At 34.4% G+C, this 22,415-nt stretch overlaps 1 protein-coding gene across 4 annotated transcripts in view; it reads right to left on the bottom strand.

The window, feature by feature from the left end:
- Positions 1-22,415, bottom strand: part of LOC148280764 (uncharacterized) — a 291,962-nt gene that overhangs the window by 58,935 nt on the left and 210,612 nt on the right. For all 4 annotated transcript variants that reach the window (XM_088227848.1, XM_088227846.1, XM_088227849.1 and 1 more), the window contains 2 exons: positions 22,043-22,144; positions 20,439-20,514 (listed from right to left, as the gene is read on the bottom strand). In XM_088227848.1, coding sequence (XP_088083974.1) covers positions 20,439-20,514; positions 22,043-22,144 — 178 coding nt within the window. The remainder of the gene's footprint in view (positions 1-20,438; positions 20,515-22,042; positions 22,145-22,415) is intronic.

Here is a 22,415-nt window from a genome sequence, read left to right as displayed (position 1 = left end):
TCTTATAATAAACAATAAACAACTACAACAGCGTAAGTCACTCTCCAAGCACAAGAGTTAGTCTCTTTTTTGGAGAGTGACAGTGATAACATTTACTAGATGTGTAAACGTAGATATGTATAGAATTTTTAAAAAACATGTACCTTTTATGAAATTCATTAAAAAAAAAATTAAAAAAAAATATTTTTTTAGAGTTTGTGAATAAAAGTTCTGTTTTCTTAGTGTTTTGAAAAAATGTGTTTTTCACTACCTTCTCTTTTAAGCTAGGGTTTCCTAGGACAGCGGTGCCAGTATTTTAACGGCTGTAGTGAACGGTGATGCGGTGGACAGCCGTCGTAACGATGACTAGAGTGTGGTTTCCTAGGAGAACGGTGTTATCAACACCATTTCCCTATGAAACCACTCTCTAGACGACGTTACGACGGCTTCCCACCGCATCACCGTTCACTACGGCCGTTAAGATACGGGCACCGCTGTCCTAGGAAACCCTAGCTTAACCGGCTTTTACGTTATCCGGGCCCTGGGTCGGGCCCGGTTAAGAGAGCGTCTACTGCAATTATATAAAGTCCTGAGTAACTTAAGAGAAAATAAATATGTTTAGACTTTGAAATAGGAGGTTTATTGTATGGAATTTATTTGATTCAATAATCCGTAATAATACAATAAACGTCGCAGCTTTTTCTATACGCACAAAGGTAATATTAACGTTACCTGCTTTGCCCTCTGAAATGCGATACGAGATCGACCTATTATTATAATAGCTGTTTGAATTAGTGTTGGAAACACGACTCGGTGGGATAGTGAATAAAGTCTCATTCGATACACGCAACTGAGACAATGGTTGTATACAAACTACCTACTTGGTAGTTCTTCGATTATACGAGTACAATACTTATACAAAATACGGAAATACTGGCTGTCTTTAATGGGTATCGAAGTAACATACATAGATTCACACGAATTGAATGTGACAAATTGTTAGTATTTTTACATATTTTTTAATAATAGGAAAACATATTTTTATTTTATTTTTATTATTCTTCTTAATTAATTAACTTGTATTTGCTAATGTAAAAAAAAATATTTCTGACTTTATATTTATACATGTAAAACATGGCGTTTAAATAAATAATTCATTAATATTTTCAAATAAAGAAATATGTGCGTCGCAATTTTAATAGAGGGTCATGTACATACCGCACCTTTAGGACGAAAACGACTCAACTAAAAAAATCAACATTTTGGAAATTGCAAAAGAAGAATGCAAATTGTGACACCTTCGTATTCTTTCGTCGATTGTTTCGTATTTTTCGAAGAAAGCACCAAATGTTTAGTTAAAAATTATACCGAAGGCTTTTAGCTATGAATCTATGAAAAAAAAAGCGTAATAAAAATAAAATTATTATAAGTTTAAACGAAACATTTATTTAATGAGTCATTATTAGATTGAAAAGAAAACAAAAAAAACCTATTACAACAGAGATGAAAAACATTTTAGAGAAGGTAATATACAAGCCTAGGCATCTACAGGGCTTATGACATGTAATTGGCTGGTTTAAGTGGCCATTTTACACACTGTGTCATTCATTATTTAAAGTAAATATGGTGTTTTCGAATTGATTCGAAGCTAGGTAAAATAGAAGTGTCTTTTATTAAAATATTTTGTGTTGATGTTAATGATGTGGCGGCCTTCGTGGTGCGTGGACGCTTGACTCACGCACGAAAGGTTCCGGGTTCGATTCCCGTTGAGAACGCAAAAATTCAGTGAGGTTTTACTCAAGCCGGGTGTTTTGTGCTGTAATTTATTAAAATTAATTAAATGTGTGTCAAAAGCGCAAGGATTAACATCTTGCCATTTATTATATTTAAAAAAAACTATAGATCAATTTATTATTGCAGAATGATGCAAATACGAACGCTGTACTCATTACCCCTTATCTTGGCATAACGAAAAATATTTTCTGCACATTCGATGGTTGAAAGGGATTTTTTGTGTTAATCGAAGTTTATTGTGAATTGTGATAATGCAGTAAAGAAGGAAAAATATGGTGAAGCAGTTGTAAAGGTAACTAAATGCTATTTTACTCGCGCGTTAGTCTGTTTTAAATCGTCTTGCTAATAATGCTGGGTAAGACACAACAAGCATAGGGCATTTTCGACCAAAATAACGCTGCAATCGGGACGCTAATGTTATGCCATGTGCATCATTGGGTCAAAATAGGAATGAGCAATCCGAATGGTACTACAAAAATCCTCCAACAGTCCGTTCCAAAGGATAAAGGGTCCGACTAATCGGAATTGTAGTCGTGTTAATAAAACATTAAAAATACATTTTTATTATTCTTACTACGGATAACTTAAACAGCGCCATTTTCGTAATATAATACCTCAAGGGTGCTTTACAAAGTGATTATATGAAGAAATAAATTGAATTTTAACTTTTTGAATTTGTAATTTAAGCAAAACAATTTTCTTTGTTATCACATGCTACGGATTTATTCAAATGATTAAGAGAACAAGTGGGTTTTAAAATTTATCCGAAACGTCACTTCACTCTCACAGCCTCGCACCTCTGCTGGGAGAGCATTCCATGCCGCAGGGCCTGCGACCGCAAATGCCCGTTCGCCGAATTTAGTGCGCTGTTTGCGTAGAGGAATAATAAATTTTCCTCTCGACGTAGATGTAGCTGATCTAAACGTAAGACGTCTGTCAACTAGTTCATCTGGAATGCAAAGTTCCCTTAGATATTTCGGATCATAACCCAACAAAGTTTGTATTCCACCCTCTGTGGAAAACGTAACCAGTGTAATTCCCGAAGTAGTGGAGTGATATGACTGCACTGAGAATTGTTTACTAACAAAGCTCGTATCTTCGTAAACAATATTAACAATTAACCGAGCAAATTATCGTATGGAATGTCCTGTTAACGAATATTATTGTGCGTATATGTTGTACGTATAATAAATTAATCACTGTGTTTTTTTTATACCGAATTAAGATTTGTCGGCCTCGTGATGTAGTCGTCAGTGCGTTTGCCTACCATGCAAGAGGTCTCGGGTTTGATTCCCGACACGGTTGATACTAAATATGTATTTAAAAGGGTGTTTTCACCCTAGAATATTTCATACTCCCTGGACTAGTACCTGAAGCGTAAGTCCGATCATCTTACTTTCATGTAACAAAAATGATTCCAATACGCTGCGATCAGTGAACCGATGGAGGAATGATGATGATGATGATGATGAGTTAAGAAGCGGGTCGATATCGATAATGCGGTAGTCACAACCCTAGCGTTTAGCGCTCGTATCCAATGCATAGTAAAATTACAATTTGACGTGCCAAGTTGGAGATCCACGGCGAAGTGAGGAAGGGAAGGGAGGCTAGTTACACCCCCTTTCATTACACATTAACATTGTATAGAACACACACACTAAAATAGAATGACCCGAGAGGGGATATTATGATGCGCGGCCCCCTAATCACAGTCGCGGGCTAACGTTACACAAAATATCCGATAAATCGATTCACAACTCGGGGACAATATTGCACATTGAACCGATTACAAATTCCAAACGGCGAACATGTCGGTTACCGTGAATCGGTAAAGACGTAACTGTTATTGCCTTTAGCGATCATTACACCATAGATTAATAACTATCCTCGCGCGATTCCGGTCCTTGTGCCGCCCCGCCGAAGGGTCATTTCGGCGCGACCGGGCGGAAAACAAAAGAACAATAACAATGATTAATGGCGGGATCGCCAGTTTGTTTTCGTACGTCACAGTCGCGTTGCTCGGCCGGCATCTCGCGCGACACGACACGCGCGCCGTGTAGATGTGCACACACTGATCCGATCCGGCGATCCCCGGTCCCCGGTTCCCCGGTCGCGGTCGGTCGGAACACGCGACTGTGGCACTTATCGGTGCCTACGCACCGTAAAACTCCGAGATATTCAATAACAACGCGCGTAAAAAAAAATACAACAGGAAACATAAAACTTCGTTTTGGAAATAAATGGCACCCCCAGAAGTACACCGTCGTAAGTCTAAATGTGACTGTTTTGAGTTATGAATGCAGTTTAACCACATCGTTTTCTTAGGAACATTTAGTCCAGTCAAACTAGACAAATCGGTGGAAAAATATCCTGGAGTTTTGGAATGGTCTTGAACGCTTCCTTATGACTCGAGTTGATGCTTGTCTCAAGTCCCCAAGATAGGGGTGAGCTCGAGAAGGGGGGGGGAGGAGTTTAAATGTACCATTATTTAGTTTTTTGCAAAAATCTCGGATACTATCACTCCTACCGAAACATATGTGAAATACAAAAAAATACAGGTGATAAAATTTCCTACAAAATGATTCCACCCATTTTTGTTCTAAGACGTTTGGTTGCAGAGCTATGAGCTTCTAAAGTATGATGCCAAGGCAAATAGCATATTCTAGCGTTTAAAATCCGTCCCAACTAATTTTATTTGCATACGATAAGCATTTATATGGAAATGATATGTGTAGAAATTAAATTTGAAGTTTTACAGAGAAGGAGACGAATGGTGGTTTTTTTTTGCCCTTTTTTTGTCTTATTTGACTGGGCTAATTGCGTATCTCTACATTTTTTTTAGCGAGATATACAACGAACATCTTTTTTAAAAATTATATTAATTAAAACATCAAGAAGAACACTAGTAATTATAATGCTCGAGTGTTCTCATAGTTAAACAGGCAAATAAGCAAACACCACAGAAAATCCTAGGCAATATACCAGACTATGTTTTGAGTATGTCCAAATGTCCGTAGACAAAAAGAGTTGAAGAAATGGGGATGTTTAAACATAGCCAGAATGGCAAATTTTACAGTGTGTCACTTAAACCAGATAATGACAGGCCATAAACCCTTTAAGTGTCCAGAGTTTGATATTCCCTTCTCGAAAAAGTTTTCCGTCTCTGTAGCAATAAATTAAGATCAATATCATCATCATCATTCCCTTTCCGCACCTGATTGTGCATATGGCACTGCATTGGTAACCAATCGCAGCGTATCTACATCATTTTTGTTGCATGAAGGTAAGATGATCAGTCATACGCTTCAGGTACCAGTCCAGGGACTATGAAATATTCTAAGGTGAAAACACTATTTAAATCAATATTTCATATCAACCATGTCGGGAATCGAACCCGAGACCTCCTGCATGGTAGGCAAACGCGCTGACCATTACGCTACGAGGCCGAGATCAATATACTTAATAAATATTCAAAAGTTTGTTTTTGCACTCCTGCAATACAATACGGCCGATTAAGACGAACCAGCGTACTTCAGGGCTGGTATTCCAAACGCTCTCGCGGCAGTATTATCTCGCGTATTTACATACAAAATACGCGACAAAAACTGTTTTCTCGTCCAGCGAGAGTGGTTCAGAATAGCAACCCTCGGGTTGCGAAATAATAACCGCGGGACGTAATTTCAAAGCGTCGCGCATGTGGCGGCGCGTAAACGAGACAAATGACATGGACAATTCATATCAACAATTTAATAAGCAAAGTGGCGACATTATCGAGTCTTTTTAAAAAAAATCAAAAACTTTGTTCCAAAAACGGAAAAAAATCTAATGTATGAAGCCTATGTAAAAACTAAAATATGTTATACGCAATTACTATGGGGAGCAGGATATCAAAATGACATAAACAGACTACAAAGACAACAAAATAAAATATTTATGTTAGTTAACTGCAACTAGAGAACTTTTTAAACAAACTAAGCAATTAAATATAACTGAACTCTTTTAACTAGAATCATTCAAATTTATCCATAAATTAGCTACTGATGTAATTGTAGACGAAGAACTAAAACTTTTAAAAAAATGTAGTCAATATGGACATAATACGAGAATATCAGACAAATACCATATGCAACTTTCTAAAACAAGACAAGGACAATTAAGACTAATGAACCGGGGACTGAAATTATACAATAAACTACCAGACAAAACTAAACAAAAGACTCAGACAAACTTTTCAAAAGATGTAAAAAATATTATTTTGAACAACAGAGTATGAATGAAAAAAGTTTATATTATTTTTTGTAAAATAAATGTAATAATCCGTAAGGGTTTATAAATAAATTTTCAAATAAAAACAAATATAAAAAAATCTCGAATGGCATCACTCGCCGACTGGATGAAAACAAACGAAAGGCGGGCCCGTCGTGATTCGGCCGCGCAGCCCGGAGCCCGGACCGCCGCGGCAACGGCAAGATCCAGATTCCGAGATCCGAAAACACATTCCGTTTGTACTACGACAAAGAAAACAATGCCGCTTCCACCGCTTCCGAGTTGACAATTACTCCGCGGGGCGGGGGGGCACCCCGCGGAGCGGGAGCGGCGCGCGGGCGGGCACCTTGCGCGGCCGTCGGCTTCCCGAGCGACGAGCGACGAGCGACGAGCGAGCTCCCACCGACGGAATGACGCCGGTCGAACGTGATGTCGTGCGGACGAGCGTGTGAACGCCTATTCCGCGAGGTAGAAAGATCGCGCTGGAGCCTCCAGAACTACTTGTTACTTAACAAAGCTAAATCTTTTTACATTTTAATAAATAACAGCGCACAATATATCAACTCGTAGTGTGACGTCACAGAAACACACTGTACCGCGGAAAAGAACTTCTTTCGGACAGAGATCTTTTAGCTTCATGGCTCCTAGAATTTTTAATAAGGTTTAAGATATTTTATTCACCCAACACGATGTACCTAACTTCTATGCAAAAAATAAAAAACCCAGTGGCTATTTAGTTAGGAAGAAAACAAACCGAAAGTTTATTAAGTTATATTAATATTATTCACATATTACAACAGAGATGAAGAAAATTTAAAAGAAGGTAATATAGAAGTCTAGGCATCTACAGGGCTTATGACCTGTCAATGGCTGGTTAAAGTGGCCACTTTACACACTGTGTAACATTCACCATTCTGCCCATGTTTGAACATCTATATTCCTTCAATTCTTTCATCTGTTGATGTTTGTTTGTTAAAGAGCTGAAACCTTTATTTACCTATATTAGCTTCTCTTGTTCTTCATTTTTGTTGTAATATGTTAATATAAACAGCTCCCCAGGGAGTTGAATCCAGTCCTTGTCTACAAAAATTTGGACAAACTCAAAAAATAAATAAAATAAAATATTGTTAATATTATTCACGATAATTTAAACACTATACAATACAATGACAAGAAGGATAAAATTTATATATATATATATATAATTGTAAACATGAAACTGGCAGAGGAAGGATGAAAGCCGAGTGAACGCGGTTGAAATGCGATCTTTTAGACGAATGTGTGGAAAATCAATGTATGACAGGGTTACGAATGATGAAATCAGGCGAGAGTGTAAATCTGAGACAAGTATAATTGATAAGATTAAGAAAGGGTCTCTGAGATGGTTTGGTCACGTAGAACGAATGGACGACGAAAGAATGGTAAAACAGGTATATATGGTGAAAATGAACGGCAACGTTAGACGAGGACGACCAAGGAAGACGTGGCATAATCAGATAAACCAAAATCTTAAGTCTGGTCATGTCAAAAACAGACAGAACCGAAGGGCATGTATGACAAGATGTATGAATGTGGAAGAGGCTAGGATTTTATGCCAGGATAGACGTGTGTGGCGGTCCATTCTCTCTGCCCACCCCTACGGGGAAATGGCGTGATGGTAGTAGTAGTAGTAGTAGTAGTAGTCATTGTCCCGTTAAATTGAGGCAATTGGTTAAAAAAAATATATAATCCATTGTAAAAAAATCCTTAATCCATCGTAGCTGCTCCAAATTTATATCTATATTTTTTTAAATATAAAAGAGGGTATATTGACGCGTTTCGTCTTGTTAGGACATTTTAATGGGCATATATTTTTATTTAATAAATTTAAATACGTTATATAATATATATATATTTATATATATTTTTTTTATTGTTATTCAAAATTGTCTTCTTAGTTTTTTTTTAACTGGTTCAAAGTATTTCTAATACGAAATTATGTTTTTTTATCGATAATTCTACAACTGGTAATATTTTATTCTTTTATATAGTTTATATTTCTAAGACTTTCTAAATTAATAATATTGTTTTAAATGCTCTGTATTACTTATAATTATGCTTACATGTATGTATAAGTAATTGTATTTGTAACTAATATGTAAAAGGCACTAAGTGCCGTTTAATTCAATAAAATAAAATAAAATAAAATAAAAAATATTTTATGTATAAATACAGCAGAATATAACAAAGATCATTTTCAAAACACATGCTAAATAAAATTTATCTGAAAGTAATGTAAATTTGATCATCATTTTTACACTCGTAAACGATATTTCACTTTAAAATCTCGAAAAAGACAGCATGTTTTCTAAATTGTTTAAATTCGAGATAAATGCAATCCATTTTACTACTGAAAATGTGAAAGATGACAGATTGCAAGCTTATTTCAGTATTATATTATACCCACGTTGGACGCAGGTATAAACTTGGAATAAGTTTCTATGGTCGCTATCCCAGCTCTATACCGGTTATAAATCTATGCGAGGTTATAAATCTATGCGAGTAAGAATTTTTACTATACTATCCTTATTCTATCAGCCTAGGGGTAATTTTATACCAGGTTTATAAGGCCCTGTATTTTTTGTTATTATACTAAATTTGTGAAAAACTTTAACTGGATGCACGCATTATTTTTTATACCTTTTTATTTACATAATTTATGTTGTTTTTCCTAATAAAAATCAAATAAAATAAAGCTTATTTTGAATGTATATCACCTCTCCGAGGAAATGAATAATTTGACAGCGTTACAACGCAATATCTATGATACATTTTCATTTACTTAACAGATGTAATGAATATTTATTCTAGATAATAATATTATCAAGTCCTTGACTTTTGTCCTATACCAACAATAGTTGTTACTAACATTAGAATAATTCATGGCTTTATACACGTTAAACGTATTTCTATAAGCTGTAAACATTGCTTCTAGCAACAATGCACCCATGTTTCAATAATCAGAAAAAATATGGACATTATTGTGCAATTAATTTGTGCAATTTGCGGCGGAGTGTTTGCGAACCAATACAAACAAAGAAGAATGTGCCAAGTTGGCGGAAAGTTCCGAATGGCTTTCGGTTATTTCCGTCATTCGTCTTCTATTCGGATTCGGTGCCTACCTAGCTACCTACTACCTACTGCCTACTAACTGCCTACACCGCGCGGTAATGTAATTGTATTGTGAACTTTGTTTTTATGTAGTGGTTAGTTCAACTTGAAGACTGTCCTACACGCATGGATAGTAAAAGAAAATTATGTAGGTACCAGCTTGGGATTCTAAGAAAATTAACATTAAAAACGACGTTTTCCATGACGGTTGAAAAACAAGGTAAATAAACTTTGGTGTTTTTTAATTTAAAAAAAACAAAACGTACCTAAACACTTAACATAAATAAAAAATAATGACAAAATCAATATAAAACAGTAATTCGGTAGTCAGATGACAGAAAGGACCATCTGTATTTTCAAAAATGTTCAGAAGAGCTAAAAAAAAAGGTCTTGATTCAATCTACAAACTAAAATATTTTAATGATTTAGATAAAATTAATTGAAAAAACTGAAAAAAAATACACATGGTCCCTTCTGTAATCTGACTACCGAATTGTTGTTCCTCGTCAATAACGAGTGAGACTCTTGAGCCTGATGTAATAAAGTGGTTGAAGTGACTCTTAATTTAATACACAAATTTTCTAGCAAGTCGGGGCAAGTTCACATACCTTTGACATTCCTGGTTGTGTCATAAACTGTCGCTGTACTAAATAAATGTTAAAAGTACACAGATTACTATGTAGATTTATGTAATTTAATGATCATATTATTTTGATTATACATTTTGTTTATTGGAGAAAACAACAATTATTTGTATTATAAACAATTTAAGCAAACGTATAATAAACTAATGAAAAATAACACGGCAAAATGTTTATTTGGTATTTAAAAAAACAATTGAATGTAGAGCAAAGTAATAATTATTAATCGTAGTTAACGTAATAAATCACCTGTTTTTCATAAATTTTCTACCGACAAGCCACATAAATTGACTAAGTGATTCACAAAACAAAACATTTTTCGTTATTTTCTTGCGTTAATTGTATTAAAATTAATTTGGTTATCTAAAATAATAAATAAATTAATCACCACTTGCGGAAAAACGCTTAGGCTTTTATTGTAAGCTATGAAAATTCATTCTTGTTGCTTTTCATTTATAGAAAAAAAGTACATGCAGGTAATATTTTCCTTTGACTTCTCAGTTCTTATAATTTATTTATAAATTAATCAATACAGCCAATAGAATGATATCAGTAATATAAATAATGATTTGTTAAAATTGCACAACTATTTCAAATCGATATTCATTAGAGATGGGGCCGACTATGACTTTGGCCGACTAGTCGGTTGCAAAAAGGCAGACTAGTCGGTCAAGCCGATCATTGCTTTCGGTGGAGTTTGTGTGGCATCGGCAATTTTCGTGGCATATTACTTCGCTCGTGAAGATATTAATGATGATAAGTCAAGTGCAGCTCATGAATTGCACTCTTATCGTGCGTTACTGGAGATAAATCGCAACGATGACCCATTTGAGTGGTGGAGCCGTAACAGTTCTAGATACCCCGAAATGTCGCGCCTCGCTAAAGTGTACCTTTGTTGTCCAGCCAGCTCCGTTTACAGTGAGATACTTTTCTCCGAAGCTGGAAATATATATGAAACAAAAAGAAATCTAATTCTAACAGAAATGGCAGAAACTCTAGCTTTTTACAACATAATTTGCCTTTAATTAAAAAATATAAATAATTTAACAAGACTAACATGCTCTTAACACATTTTGTTTGCCATTTTTGTTAAATGATACTCAATGTGACGTAACTGTGTGTAGCATACTTTAATTTGTAGGTTAGAAACTAATATTTGATTAATTTGAATTGAATGAATATTCAATTTTAATTTATTTATGTTACGAAACCGAAACTGTGATTCTAACACAAACAATAAATAGGTTACGTACGTTCTTGATTCAGAGTTGTAAAAGCTCTCGTTTAGAATTTTTTTTTTGTTCAAATTTCACTAGTAATTAGATAAGTTTAATTATTGAATGCCAAAGGAAGAGTTCCTATTCCTAGATTATATTTAAAAACTGTAAAACTGAATCTATAATAAAAATTATTAATATAGGTTACGATTTCATTTCAATCACCCTATTTTGAAGTATGGAAATACGAATAAAGTAAACAGCCGACTAGTCGCCGACTACAAATATGGTCGAATAGTCGGCTTTCCTGACTAGTCGGTACATCTCTAATATTCATTTATAACGAATAAAAAGAAACTGTTTCACCGGTAGTCCTAGCTATTCATTTAAAATGGCAAATTAATACTATTTGTGCTGGAAGGAAAGCATTAGGTCATTATATTGTTAGGAAACCGATGCGCATTATGTGTGTTTTTATACTGAAAATAAATTCAAGGAAGCTATTATTTCGTTGGGTATCTGTTGCACGAGCACGACATACGGACATACCAAAGTCTGCACACAAACGAAAGAAAGGCGACGTAAGGATACGGAGTTACCTTTGTGTGAGTGGCGTCAGAGGGATTTAGTTCAGCGGGTTATAAACCTGTGGCGCGGGGTCAACAAATTAAAGTTAATGAACGAAAAATTACATAAATACAAATCTGTACCTTAGAGGACGGCAGTTCCCTTTTTGCCGTTTTAAACTTAAAAATGCAAAAATTACCGCAATAAGCTATTATACACGGTCGTGATAAAAACACCGATTTTCACTTTCGTCATATACTTAATGGTTTTTTTAAGAGGGCCCCGATTGCAATGGGAAATTAACAGAGATATCTGAGACTGTCTATAAAGAAAAACCAATATATGTGTACAAAAATGAGTGTATTTGTATGAACATATAATATATCTTCGTCGGTTACCTATAATTAAAATCAACAATATTTGGACAAACTCAAAATATTGTTGATAAATTACCTGGTCCACGAAGAAGTATAGAAATAGAAAAAATAACATTTTCAGGCATTGCCTAGTATGTAGGTGAAATAATTCAATTATATGAATCTCACCCGCATAAATAAAGGTTTCAGCTCTTTAACTTCACAGACATCAACAGATGAAAGAATTGAAGGAATATAGATGTTCAAATATAGGCAGAATGGTGAATGTTACAGTGTGAAAAGTGGCCACTTAAACCAGCCATTGACAGGTCATAAGCCCTGTAGATGCCTGGACTTATATATTACCTTCTCTTAAATGTTCTTCGTCTCGGTTGTAATATGTTAATATAATTAAAATGTTTCGAAGAAAAAATTGTACGCGTATTCTGCTTTTCATACAGAAAACTTAATTTTACTTTGTAGATAAAATTGGAGATAAATGTTAACTTCTCGTTGTAATCGGGGCCCGCTTTGTTTTATGCAAAAAAAACGTCAGTAGTCTCAAATACGCTAATTTGATATCAGTTCAGTGCCAAAATACGGCGTTTGTTGGAAAAAAAAAATAACATACTTGCAATACAACTACTACTACCATCGGGCCATTTCTCTGTAGGGGTAGGCAGAGGGAATGGGCCGCCACACACGTACTTCTTCCACATTCATACATGCCCACCGGTTCTGCCTGCTTTTGACATGACCAGACTTAAGATTTTTGGTAACGTACAAAATAAGTGTTTGACATGTAAAAATTACAATTGAAGAAAATATTTCTAGTAGCATCACTACATACAAAAATACATGTTCTTATATGTACTAATATTTTTTAAATTATTATTTTTTTAAAATTGTAGGTTCTTTATAGATTTAAATATGTACCCCCGAATGTCCCCAGTCGGCGATTGAGATCGTACACAACAGTTTATCTTCCAACCTTCAATAATAATATGGCGCACTGTAATGCACTATCGCGTATGTTAAGATTGTATAATAATGTAAAAAGTAATGCTGATATTGATATCTTTAACGATACATTAAATAATTATAGGAAAACTGTAACGCAATTTATAAAACCAAAAAGTCGCTTATGTTAGTTAGGTAAAATAATTTGTAATAACCTGTTAGTAATGATTTATTGTAATAACTTTTATAACAATCATATAATTCAATTAAGCTAGCCAATTTAAAAAAATATATATTGTAAACTTGTTTTTCTTTATTTGTGCATGCTGTGTTCAGTTCACATATGATCGATAAACAATATCTAAATAACAATTTTTGATTATTATACCAATGTCAAATACTCGTATATTATTTGTGAACCAAAATAAATGAATAAATAATCTTATTTGGATATTTTTTAAGGTACAGATAGAATGACGACGAGAATAATTCTTTAAGGGCGAATTGGCATAATTGGAATAATTTTGGATTATTTGTAAATATTTATTTTTTGTTGTAATGGCTGCTGTTTTCTTTTAATAAATAAAATAAAAATAATAATTTACCGATTATTATTTGAATGGCCCCATACAAGTTCATTTTTTTCGAATTGTATTTAGTAATACACTTGAACCTCATTTTACACGGGGGATGCGTTCCACAGGGTAAACAAGTGTACAAAAAAGAGCAATGCTGGATAGGTTTCCTTGTATAAAAATCAATTCAGGATCTCAAAAAAATATGAGCAGAGAAAGTAAAAGAGCGGTGTGGGCATTCCAATAACGGAAAGTATAACTGTTAGTGACCGACCGAAGTTTCTGTTTCGGCCAATAAAACGAGTTTCGGCGGCGGTATTCGGCTCAGCCGAAATCTAAAATATATATATTAAGTATCCTAAATATACTTAACTATTAAATATAAATAATTAGCACATTTAGAGATATTGGATTGTAGTCCATTAAAAAAATAAGTTTTTGTACTGCCATTGCCATAAAAAATAAAAACTTGACATTTGCTGACTACATTTAGTAGTTCTGAGATCTTTTCAATTTACATAATTAAAATTCCTTTATAGTTGATAAGTTTAAGTTCCTATAAAGTACATAGAATAACTGTTACATAATAAGTTATATGTACGAGTATAGCACAACATCATCATCATTCATTTTAACAAATCGGATTCAATTTAACAAATTTGTAAAAAAATGGTTACTGGATTTAGGTCGAGAAAAATCGGAAAATTTACTAAACATAAATTCTTAATAAATTAATATTGTATAACTGTATAGTATATTAACAAGTAGGTAGTAATTTTACTGTTTATTTTTGCATAAAAATGTCTGCCTTAAAACAGGTTGTACCTAGTTAGGCGGACTTAGACATGATCCAGAGAAATCTATTACCTAAGTGATTATGTAGTAGATAAAGTTATTGTTATTTTTGTTAATAAACTTTGATTATTATTATTATTCCCATTTTTGAACCTAATGGTGCATGGGGCACTGTATTGGTACGTTAATTGCAGCGTATATTGATCATTTCATGAAGGTAAGATGATCAATCTTACGCTTCAGGTCCAGGGACTATGAAATATTCTAGTGTAAAATTACCCTTTTAAATAAATATTTCATATCAACCATGTCGGGAATCGAACCCGATACCTCTTGCATGGTAGGCATTCGTGCTGGCCATTACACCACGAGGCCGAGTAAAGCAAAACTACAAACTAAAAAGCGCTAGAAAAAAAAAATATTTACCCATTAAATGTATGCCTTTTATATCATATTGAAATTTATTTGACACTTATTTTAATGAACTCATAAGGGTTGACAATAAAAGAACCTAATTTTGGGCGGTTTGAAGTAACTTTTAACTTATTTCAATAAGTTTCGAGAAATTAGGTTTCGGTTTCAGCCAAAACTCTTGATTCGGTGGGCCACTAATAATTTATTTATTTATACTTTTACATTCTTTGAATTCTTTTTTTATACAGAATAATTATATTGCATTAGCAAACTGCATGATTAAACTATCGTTCAAAAATAAATAAATTGGACTGTGTTATTTCGAAACCGTATAATAAAACCGTGTAAAACGAGGTTCCAATGTATTTAGAAAACTATAATAAGGAAGTTCGGACGTTTTTTATTTTTTTTAATATTTGTCAATAGATTATTAAGCTAAGTCAATTTTTTCTTACAATTTTTATATATCGTATTATCAGCGCTACGATTTTTTAAAGTTTTGTATTTGTAAAATAACTCCTCATGTGACGTCAAAGGTTCTCTTCCGCTTATTCTCGATCAGTTCTGCCCATTTGTCCATTGACGGCAAGCAAACCGGTAATCTTCCATAACTCTTTTATCATTGGTTGATTCATCTGAACTAGTGACGTCGTTCAAAGTAGTACATAATAAAATATTTTTGATTATATTTTTCGTAGATTTTCAGGAAACTTTGCCATATAATTTAATGCTTCCAATTTTTACCGCGCGCAAGAAAACGTTTATTGTATCAAATTTCCCGTAGGGCTGAAGTTCCTCACTGGCCTATAATACTAGTTAATTTGTAAATATATATTTTATGCAATGGCAGTAGTTTTCTTTCAATAAATTAACGTTCTTTGGATAACGAGCAGTTTAAAAAAATAGGTCCAATCGCAATTGCACTAGATTTCTGATTATTCAACGGAGATAAAAAGCTTCATTGCTCATCATTTTGTCAGTGTCCAGGCGGATGAAGACTTCAGTTCTGTGCGTGCAATAGAACCATAATCCCGAAATAGTACTTATTATCGATGTCTACTCTGAGGTAAAAAAACCCGAAATAGGAAATCGAGTCGAGAAAAGATCGAAAAAAACTGCACGTACTTTACCAATGCAGTGCCATATGCACCATCTGGTGCGGATTAAAGATTCATGATGATGTTGAGATAATAGTATGGAAGTCCAGTACTTGACAAGAATAATAATTAGAGAATAATAAAAACAATACAATCATGAATAATGTATTATTCTGTATTTTAAAAGTACTTATAATTACTGTTTTTGTGTTAGGATACCTGGGTATGCTTTTTATAATAAAACATATTATCGCCCGTTGTAACTTCCATCTTTGTTGTTGATATTTTTGAGAGGACTACTACTGTGTTATTTGTCATCTAATTTGTAGTTAGTAGTAATAACACATACCTGTCAATAAAGTTGTGTATTATTAATTAATTACCTACGAGACCCATTGATGACGAACGAAATCTTGAAGAGTCGCTGAATCGAAAATTGTACGGTCGAATTGTACTATTGTGTAAGTGCGACCGGGTGTATGTACGCTTTCCGATTTCCATTCTGGCCGTGTGTTGGTGAGTGCGCGCGTGCGCACCGCGCTCCGTGACGTCACAACATGGCCGCCGGCAGCGGGCCGCGGAAGGTGGAAGTGGAAAGGGCTCCTACGTGACGTATGCCCTTGTCTCGTCCCGAGCGCGCGAACAAGCGCGGCAGCCGCGCGGCGCCGAGTAAAAAAATCAAAACGGGAGATTATAGATTACGGTGATTTGTTGACGTTTTTTTACTATGTTCCGGCGCGGTGTTTTGACGCGCGGCAGACTGACCGTTACGATTGTGTAGTGGCGGGAAGAGGGAAAGAGACGGGAGCATAATTGCTAGGAATATTATCGGATGGTGCGCTACGGTAGAGGGAGACAGCATGCGACAATCGGACAGAATTGAATGCTTGCGACCGAGCCGGTTGGCGGGGAATTGATAATTGCCGCGATTGATTAGATTCAATGACAAATAATAATATTTCCAGCCATGATAATTTTCCGCGCATTGTCAACATGTTTAGCATAAGCGGTAGTGGTACATCTTCTAATCATATACACGAGATTAGCGTAATGATTATTAAATAACTTTATAATATAATGCATGAATATGATTCGAAATTCAAATTCAAAACCAGCGGAGAAAGTTGGTCAACATCCGCCATGTTGTTTGATCAAGTATGGCGGTAAAAGTAGTTTTCTTTGATTATTTTTCTTCAATATCACACATATTACTAACGTACACTAATTACAAATAATAATTATGCATAATTTACTCTGCACAAATTAGCTACTTTTTTACACTAAGAGTGAAAAGAAATGAATTCAAAGCGAATTGTATATAACTCATTACAAGAAAATTGGAATTTATCGGTGTAGAGTGGGGATTGTTCCCCGGACCCCTGTTCCACGAGTCCGCGACACTAGGCACGGGACCCCAACCCGATTCAAAAGGTAAAATAATTATTATATTTTTGCGAAAAACCATCCAATGACGAGTCATCAGTCCTATAAATGGGTTGACTTATATATTAGCTTCTTAGAAGTGATCCATGTGTTCAAATGACCAAGTAGGCAGAAGGAAGTTTAGTACGGCATGAAAAGCAATGCATTCTTAGTATTACAGAATACTGACGTAAAGCTCGTATTACGTGGGTCAGAAAATGGTACAATATCGTGTGTAAGATTCGTACCAATTAATATTGTGTCGTGTAATACAAAAATTTAGTGAAATCTGTGGTCAATTTCAGAAAAATTAGAAAACGTCAAGTTTAACTAAGAGCTGAGCGCGCGTCCCACGCCTGTGATACTGTTGAGAGTAAACGCGGTGTAACTTTTTTTCACAAAAACGGATTCCCGTATTTTCTCCCTGGATGATGACATGAGAGCAGTGATTTTTTACAAACTATATTTGTTGGCGTTGGCGAGTCATTATCGTTTTGCTTTTCTGATAAATTGTGTCTTACGGGAGCTAGGACAGTCCAAAAACACTTATAAGCGTCCAGTGTTATCTGCTATCTTAAGACGTGCGATATAAAAATACTAGGAATAATTTTGAAAAACGGAAACGGTATCGACATAAAAAAATTCATTCTTATACTTCGAAAAAAAAAAAAAAAAAGTTCAGTTTTGGGGTGCTGAAAACGGGAAAACGAAAGCACTATTTTGTCGATTTTGGCTAACTATCATCAGTCCGAAGAACAGTTGTCTTTTTTGCACAATATCGGGGAGGCGTCTGCGAGAGAGTGATAGAAAAACTATGTTCAAATACCGATTCATCAAATTTCTCCGACACCACATATAGTCTTATCTGTCAACTTTAACAGACAACGCGTATTGTGTCACTTTATTATTCCTCGGTCTCATTTGTTTCACTGAACTTTTTCACTTCCGCTTGCCTTTCTTTTCTGAAAATACTGATTTTCAATTATGTTCACGGTTATTTTAGAAAACCTGATGATAATTGTTGATCGCAGAACAATCGTCAGAAGACGGCTCGTTTTGTCAACTGTGAAACTGCCCGTTATCCGTCACGGTGCCGAAAACATCAACGTACTCCGCATGCTTACGCGCAATTTTTAATCCCAGAAACTGTCCCGTGTAAAACCAAGATTTGGCACAAGATTTATTGTGCAAGAGACCGCACATGATCTTGCACAAGATCTTGTACTATTTTCTGACCCATGTCGAGGTACACAAATAAATAATTAGTAAAGTGACATTCCAATGTCATGGCAATAAAATCGGTAGGTTTTTGTATTTACATATTTATAACAACTACTATAACGAACCTTTTTTTCGTCGTAATGGAACTTTTGATTGGTCAACTGCCTCTTGTCAAGATAACGAGTATTTAATTTTTTTATAATGTGTTCACTGTAAGGCTGTTTCCACCCGATCCGACAAAATAACATAGTTAATTGACTTTAACAGTGCATTAATTTTTTTTTTTTTTTTAAATTTAAGTTAAAAGAAAAGCATTCTCAGGCTTTAAATAGAAGAATTGTTTTAGACATCTATGAGTTTCAGCTCGTTTATTTCATAAAAGTCGAGATAGAAAAGTTGAGGAAATGTATATGTTTAAACACAGGCAGTATGGTGAATGTTACGCAGTATGTAAAGCGGCCGCTTAAACCAGGCAATGACAGATGATAAGACCTGTTAATGCCTAGACGTCCATATTCCCTTCTCAAAAATGTTTTCCCTCACTGTTGCAATAAATTTTGATACATACTAAAATATGTTATATGCAACTTCTATGGGTAACAGGAAATCAAAATGAAATAAATATACTACAAAGACGGCAAAATAAAATATTTTAGTTATTAGTCATCTAACAGCAACAAAAGAACTCTTTAAACAAACTAAACAATTAAATATAACTGAACTTTTCTTTCAACTAGAATCCTTCAAATTAATTCATAAATTTGCCACTGGTAATAATACCGTATAAAGACGAAGAACCAATACTTGGAAAAAATTGTAGAAAACGTAACAATATTATGTACAACATTCTAAAACGAGACAAGGGCAGTCTAGACTAATAAACCAGGGACTGAAATTATACAATAAACTACCAGACAAAACTAAACAAAAGACTAAGACAACATTTACAAAAGATGTAAAATATTATATCACGAACAACAACAGAGTGTGAATTTAAAAAAGGAATGTACTCCGTAAAGGTAAAAATAAATCAATTTCAAAAAATGTATTTTTGCTATTTTTCGACCATTGCAAGATTATTCACTCATTAAGGTAACATTTTCAGAAATTCTCGGAAAAAAAAACGATACACGTGTATTGCCAATTCGCGGTAAGCCCTGGTTAAAAATAAACTGGTATGTCATTTTGGGGAAATTCGAGCAAGAGTGAGATGCGTGGGAAAAGCGAACTCATACGTCACAGGTAGGCAACGTATTGTCATGACGACGCCGGTCGTGACGTCATCGGTGACGGTAACAATTGTAATAAAGGGAGAAAATTAAATTAATAAAATATATTTTTAACATATCTCATCATTTCCCTATTCGTATTCAGTGATGCATAAGGCACTGCATTGACACTCAAATGAGGGAGTTCAGTTGATTAAAAAAAAAAAATTGTTGGTAGACTACGCCAAAAAAAGTACTACATTTACTGTAGTGTTGAAGCATTATATGTTAGTGTATAGGAACTAACATAGGAATAAGTAGGTACATTATATATGTTCAAGTTGCGAGCGGCGCGAGGCGGCCGGCTCTGTTCGTTCGGGTTTTGCCTTCCTAGTCCGTCACACGTCAGTGCTATTTAACGGTAATGAACAGTCTAATACAATTGTTAAACGATATATCAAAGTTTTCATTATTAATCGCAACATATTGATCGAACTGAAAATTGTGATCACTTGCGCCCGGGGTATTTAAGGATCCAGGCCAAGGATATCCCATTTACATACAAATTTTCACGCGTTTTCTTATACTGTTTAATGTTTTCATGGACTAAAAAATAGAAAAACATTTAAAAAAAAGAATAACTTACCTGTATTTTTTATTATTATTTTGACACAGTTTTTATAAACATTTTCATTAAATTGATATTATTCGGTGCTGAAGGAAATGCGATGTTTGTGTTCACGAACGTTTTATTGTAATAATAATATTGCACTTACGTTGTTTGGTTGGAGGAGGCGCCGGCTTAGCTTCAGAGGGACCATTGTTTTGCGGAGCACTGTCGTTGTTGTAGATCTAAACGAAAAACACAGGAATTACAATTTATTAAAACTAATATATTTTAAGTAAAAAAAATACATTTAAAAAATAACTGCGAATTGATTTCAAATCAATAAAACAAGCAAAAGAAATGTTCTATTTAAAAAAAAAACATTTAAGACGAGTTATACTTTAATCTACAAATTTACTATTGTTCCATAAAAATAAAATCCTTTCTATTTTGTACAAATACAAAACCGATCTAATTATTTTACATCTTGAATAAATTTACGGAACATACGTAGATGGAAGAATAGAAGAAATATGGATGTTCAAACATAGGCAAAATGGTGAATGTTACAGAGTGTCTACAGTGGCCTCTTAAACCAGCCAATGACAGGTCACATGCCCTGTAAATGCATGTATCTATATTCCTTCTCTAAAGTGTTTTCCATCTCTGTTGTAATTTGTTAATCTTAATGACCCACTAGGGGGTGAAATCCAGTCTTGTCTACAAACATTTAGACAAATTAAAAATATTGTAATATAACTAACTGGTCCAAGAAAAAGTATAAAAATTGGAAAATTGTTCTAGTATGAGAAATAATTCGATCAGATGAATCTCTTCAGCTCTTTAACGTCACTAAAATCAACAGATGAAAGAATCGAACAAAAATGGATGTTCAAACATAGGCAAAATGGTGAATGTTACACAGTGTGTAAAGTGGCCACTTAAACCAGCCAATGACAGGTCATAAGCCCTGTAAATGCCTGGACTTCCATATCCTTCTCTAAAGTGTTAAGAATAATATAAAAAATAAGAAATAATATATTTATATTTATAGATGACAACCATGCAGTTTCGCATAAATAATTTTTTTAATGAATGTATGTATGTGTATGCGCATGGGTGTATGTACGTGTGTGTGTGTATATATATGTGTATCCGAATAAGTTTATATTTTGTTTGTCTGTGCTCTATATTAATTTGTTAACTATTATAATATATTAAAATGAAATTGCCTAGCTTGGAACGGGGTATGTACCCTTGTTAGCTGGGCAAAGTGAACATGGAATTGTATTTTGATAAAGAGTGTGAATAAATAAATAAATAAAGTCCTAACTAATTTTTTTTTACAATTTTTATAAATCGTATTATCAGCGCTATGATTTTTTAAAGTTTTGTGTTTCTGAAATAACTCCGCGTGTGCCGTCAGAGGTTCTCTTTCACTTATTCTCGATCAGTTCTGCCATCGGTCCATTGACGGCAACCAAACCGGAAATCTGCCATAACTCCCTTATCGTTGATTGATTCATATGAACCAGTGACGTCGTTCAGAGTAGTTCGTTTTTATTAAAATTTGTTAATATTTTTTTCGTACATTTTCAGGAAACTTTGAAGTACAATTTAGTGCTCCAATTTTTAACGCACGCAAGAAAACATTTATTATATGCAATTTCCCGTAGGGTTGACGTTTCTCATTGTTATACGACAGTGGGTGGGGAGATTTTTAAAATATATTTTTTGCACTAAAAAGCGTGGTCTATCGCGAAAAATACTAACCTTTTGTACATTGGCGAGATTGAAGTTGAATTTTGATTCTGTCTCCTTCCGCGGAGTGGCCGCAATAGCTGTCAGCGGCGTCATGGCCACCGATTTCATCTCCTGTAAAAAAAATTATTAATAATAAGAAACTAGCAGTTTTCAGCCTATTTTTGACTTACATTAAGAAGAAACCCGGTCAGACTTATCTTCATGCAAACGTATTCGCGTATTTTCATCCTGGATTATGGTACTATAGCAGCGATTTAGATATTTACAATTGACGTGTCTCTATCCTTTTGATGTTTTGATATATTGTTTACTATGGGAACAAGGAATATCCAAAAACCAAAAGGAGCTTAGTTTTATCCGCGGTCTTAGGACGTACGGCGTA

Source organism: Micrasema longulum, unplaced genomic scaffold, assembly GCF_059751315.1.
Source record: "Micrasema longulum isolate JH-2025_06_02 unplaced genomic scaffold, ASM5975131v1 h1tg000545l, whole genome shotgun sequence".
Classification (NCBI taxonomy): Eukaryota; Metazoa; Arthropoda; class Insecta; order Trichoptera; family Brachycentridae; genus Micrasema; species Micrasema longulum.
Note: the sequence above shows the minus strand (reverse complement) of the source record. Positions and strands in the feature narration are given on the sequence as shown.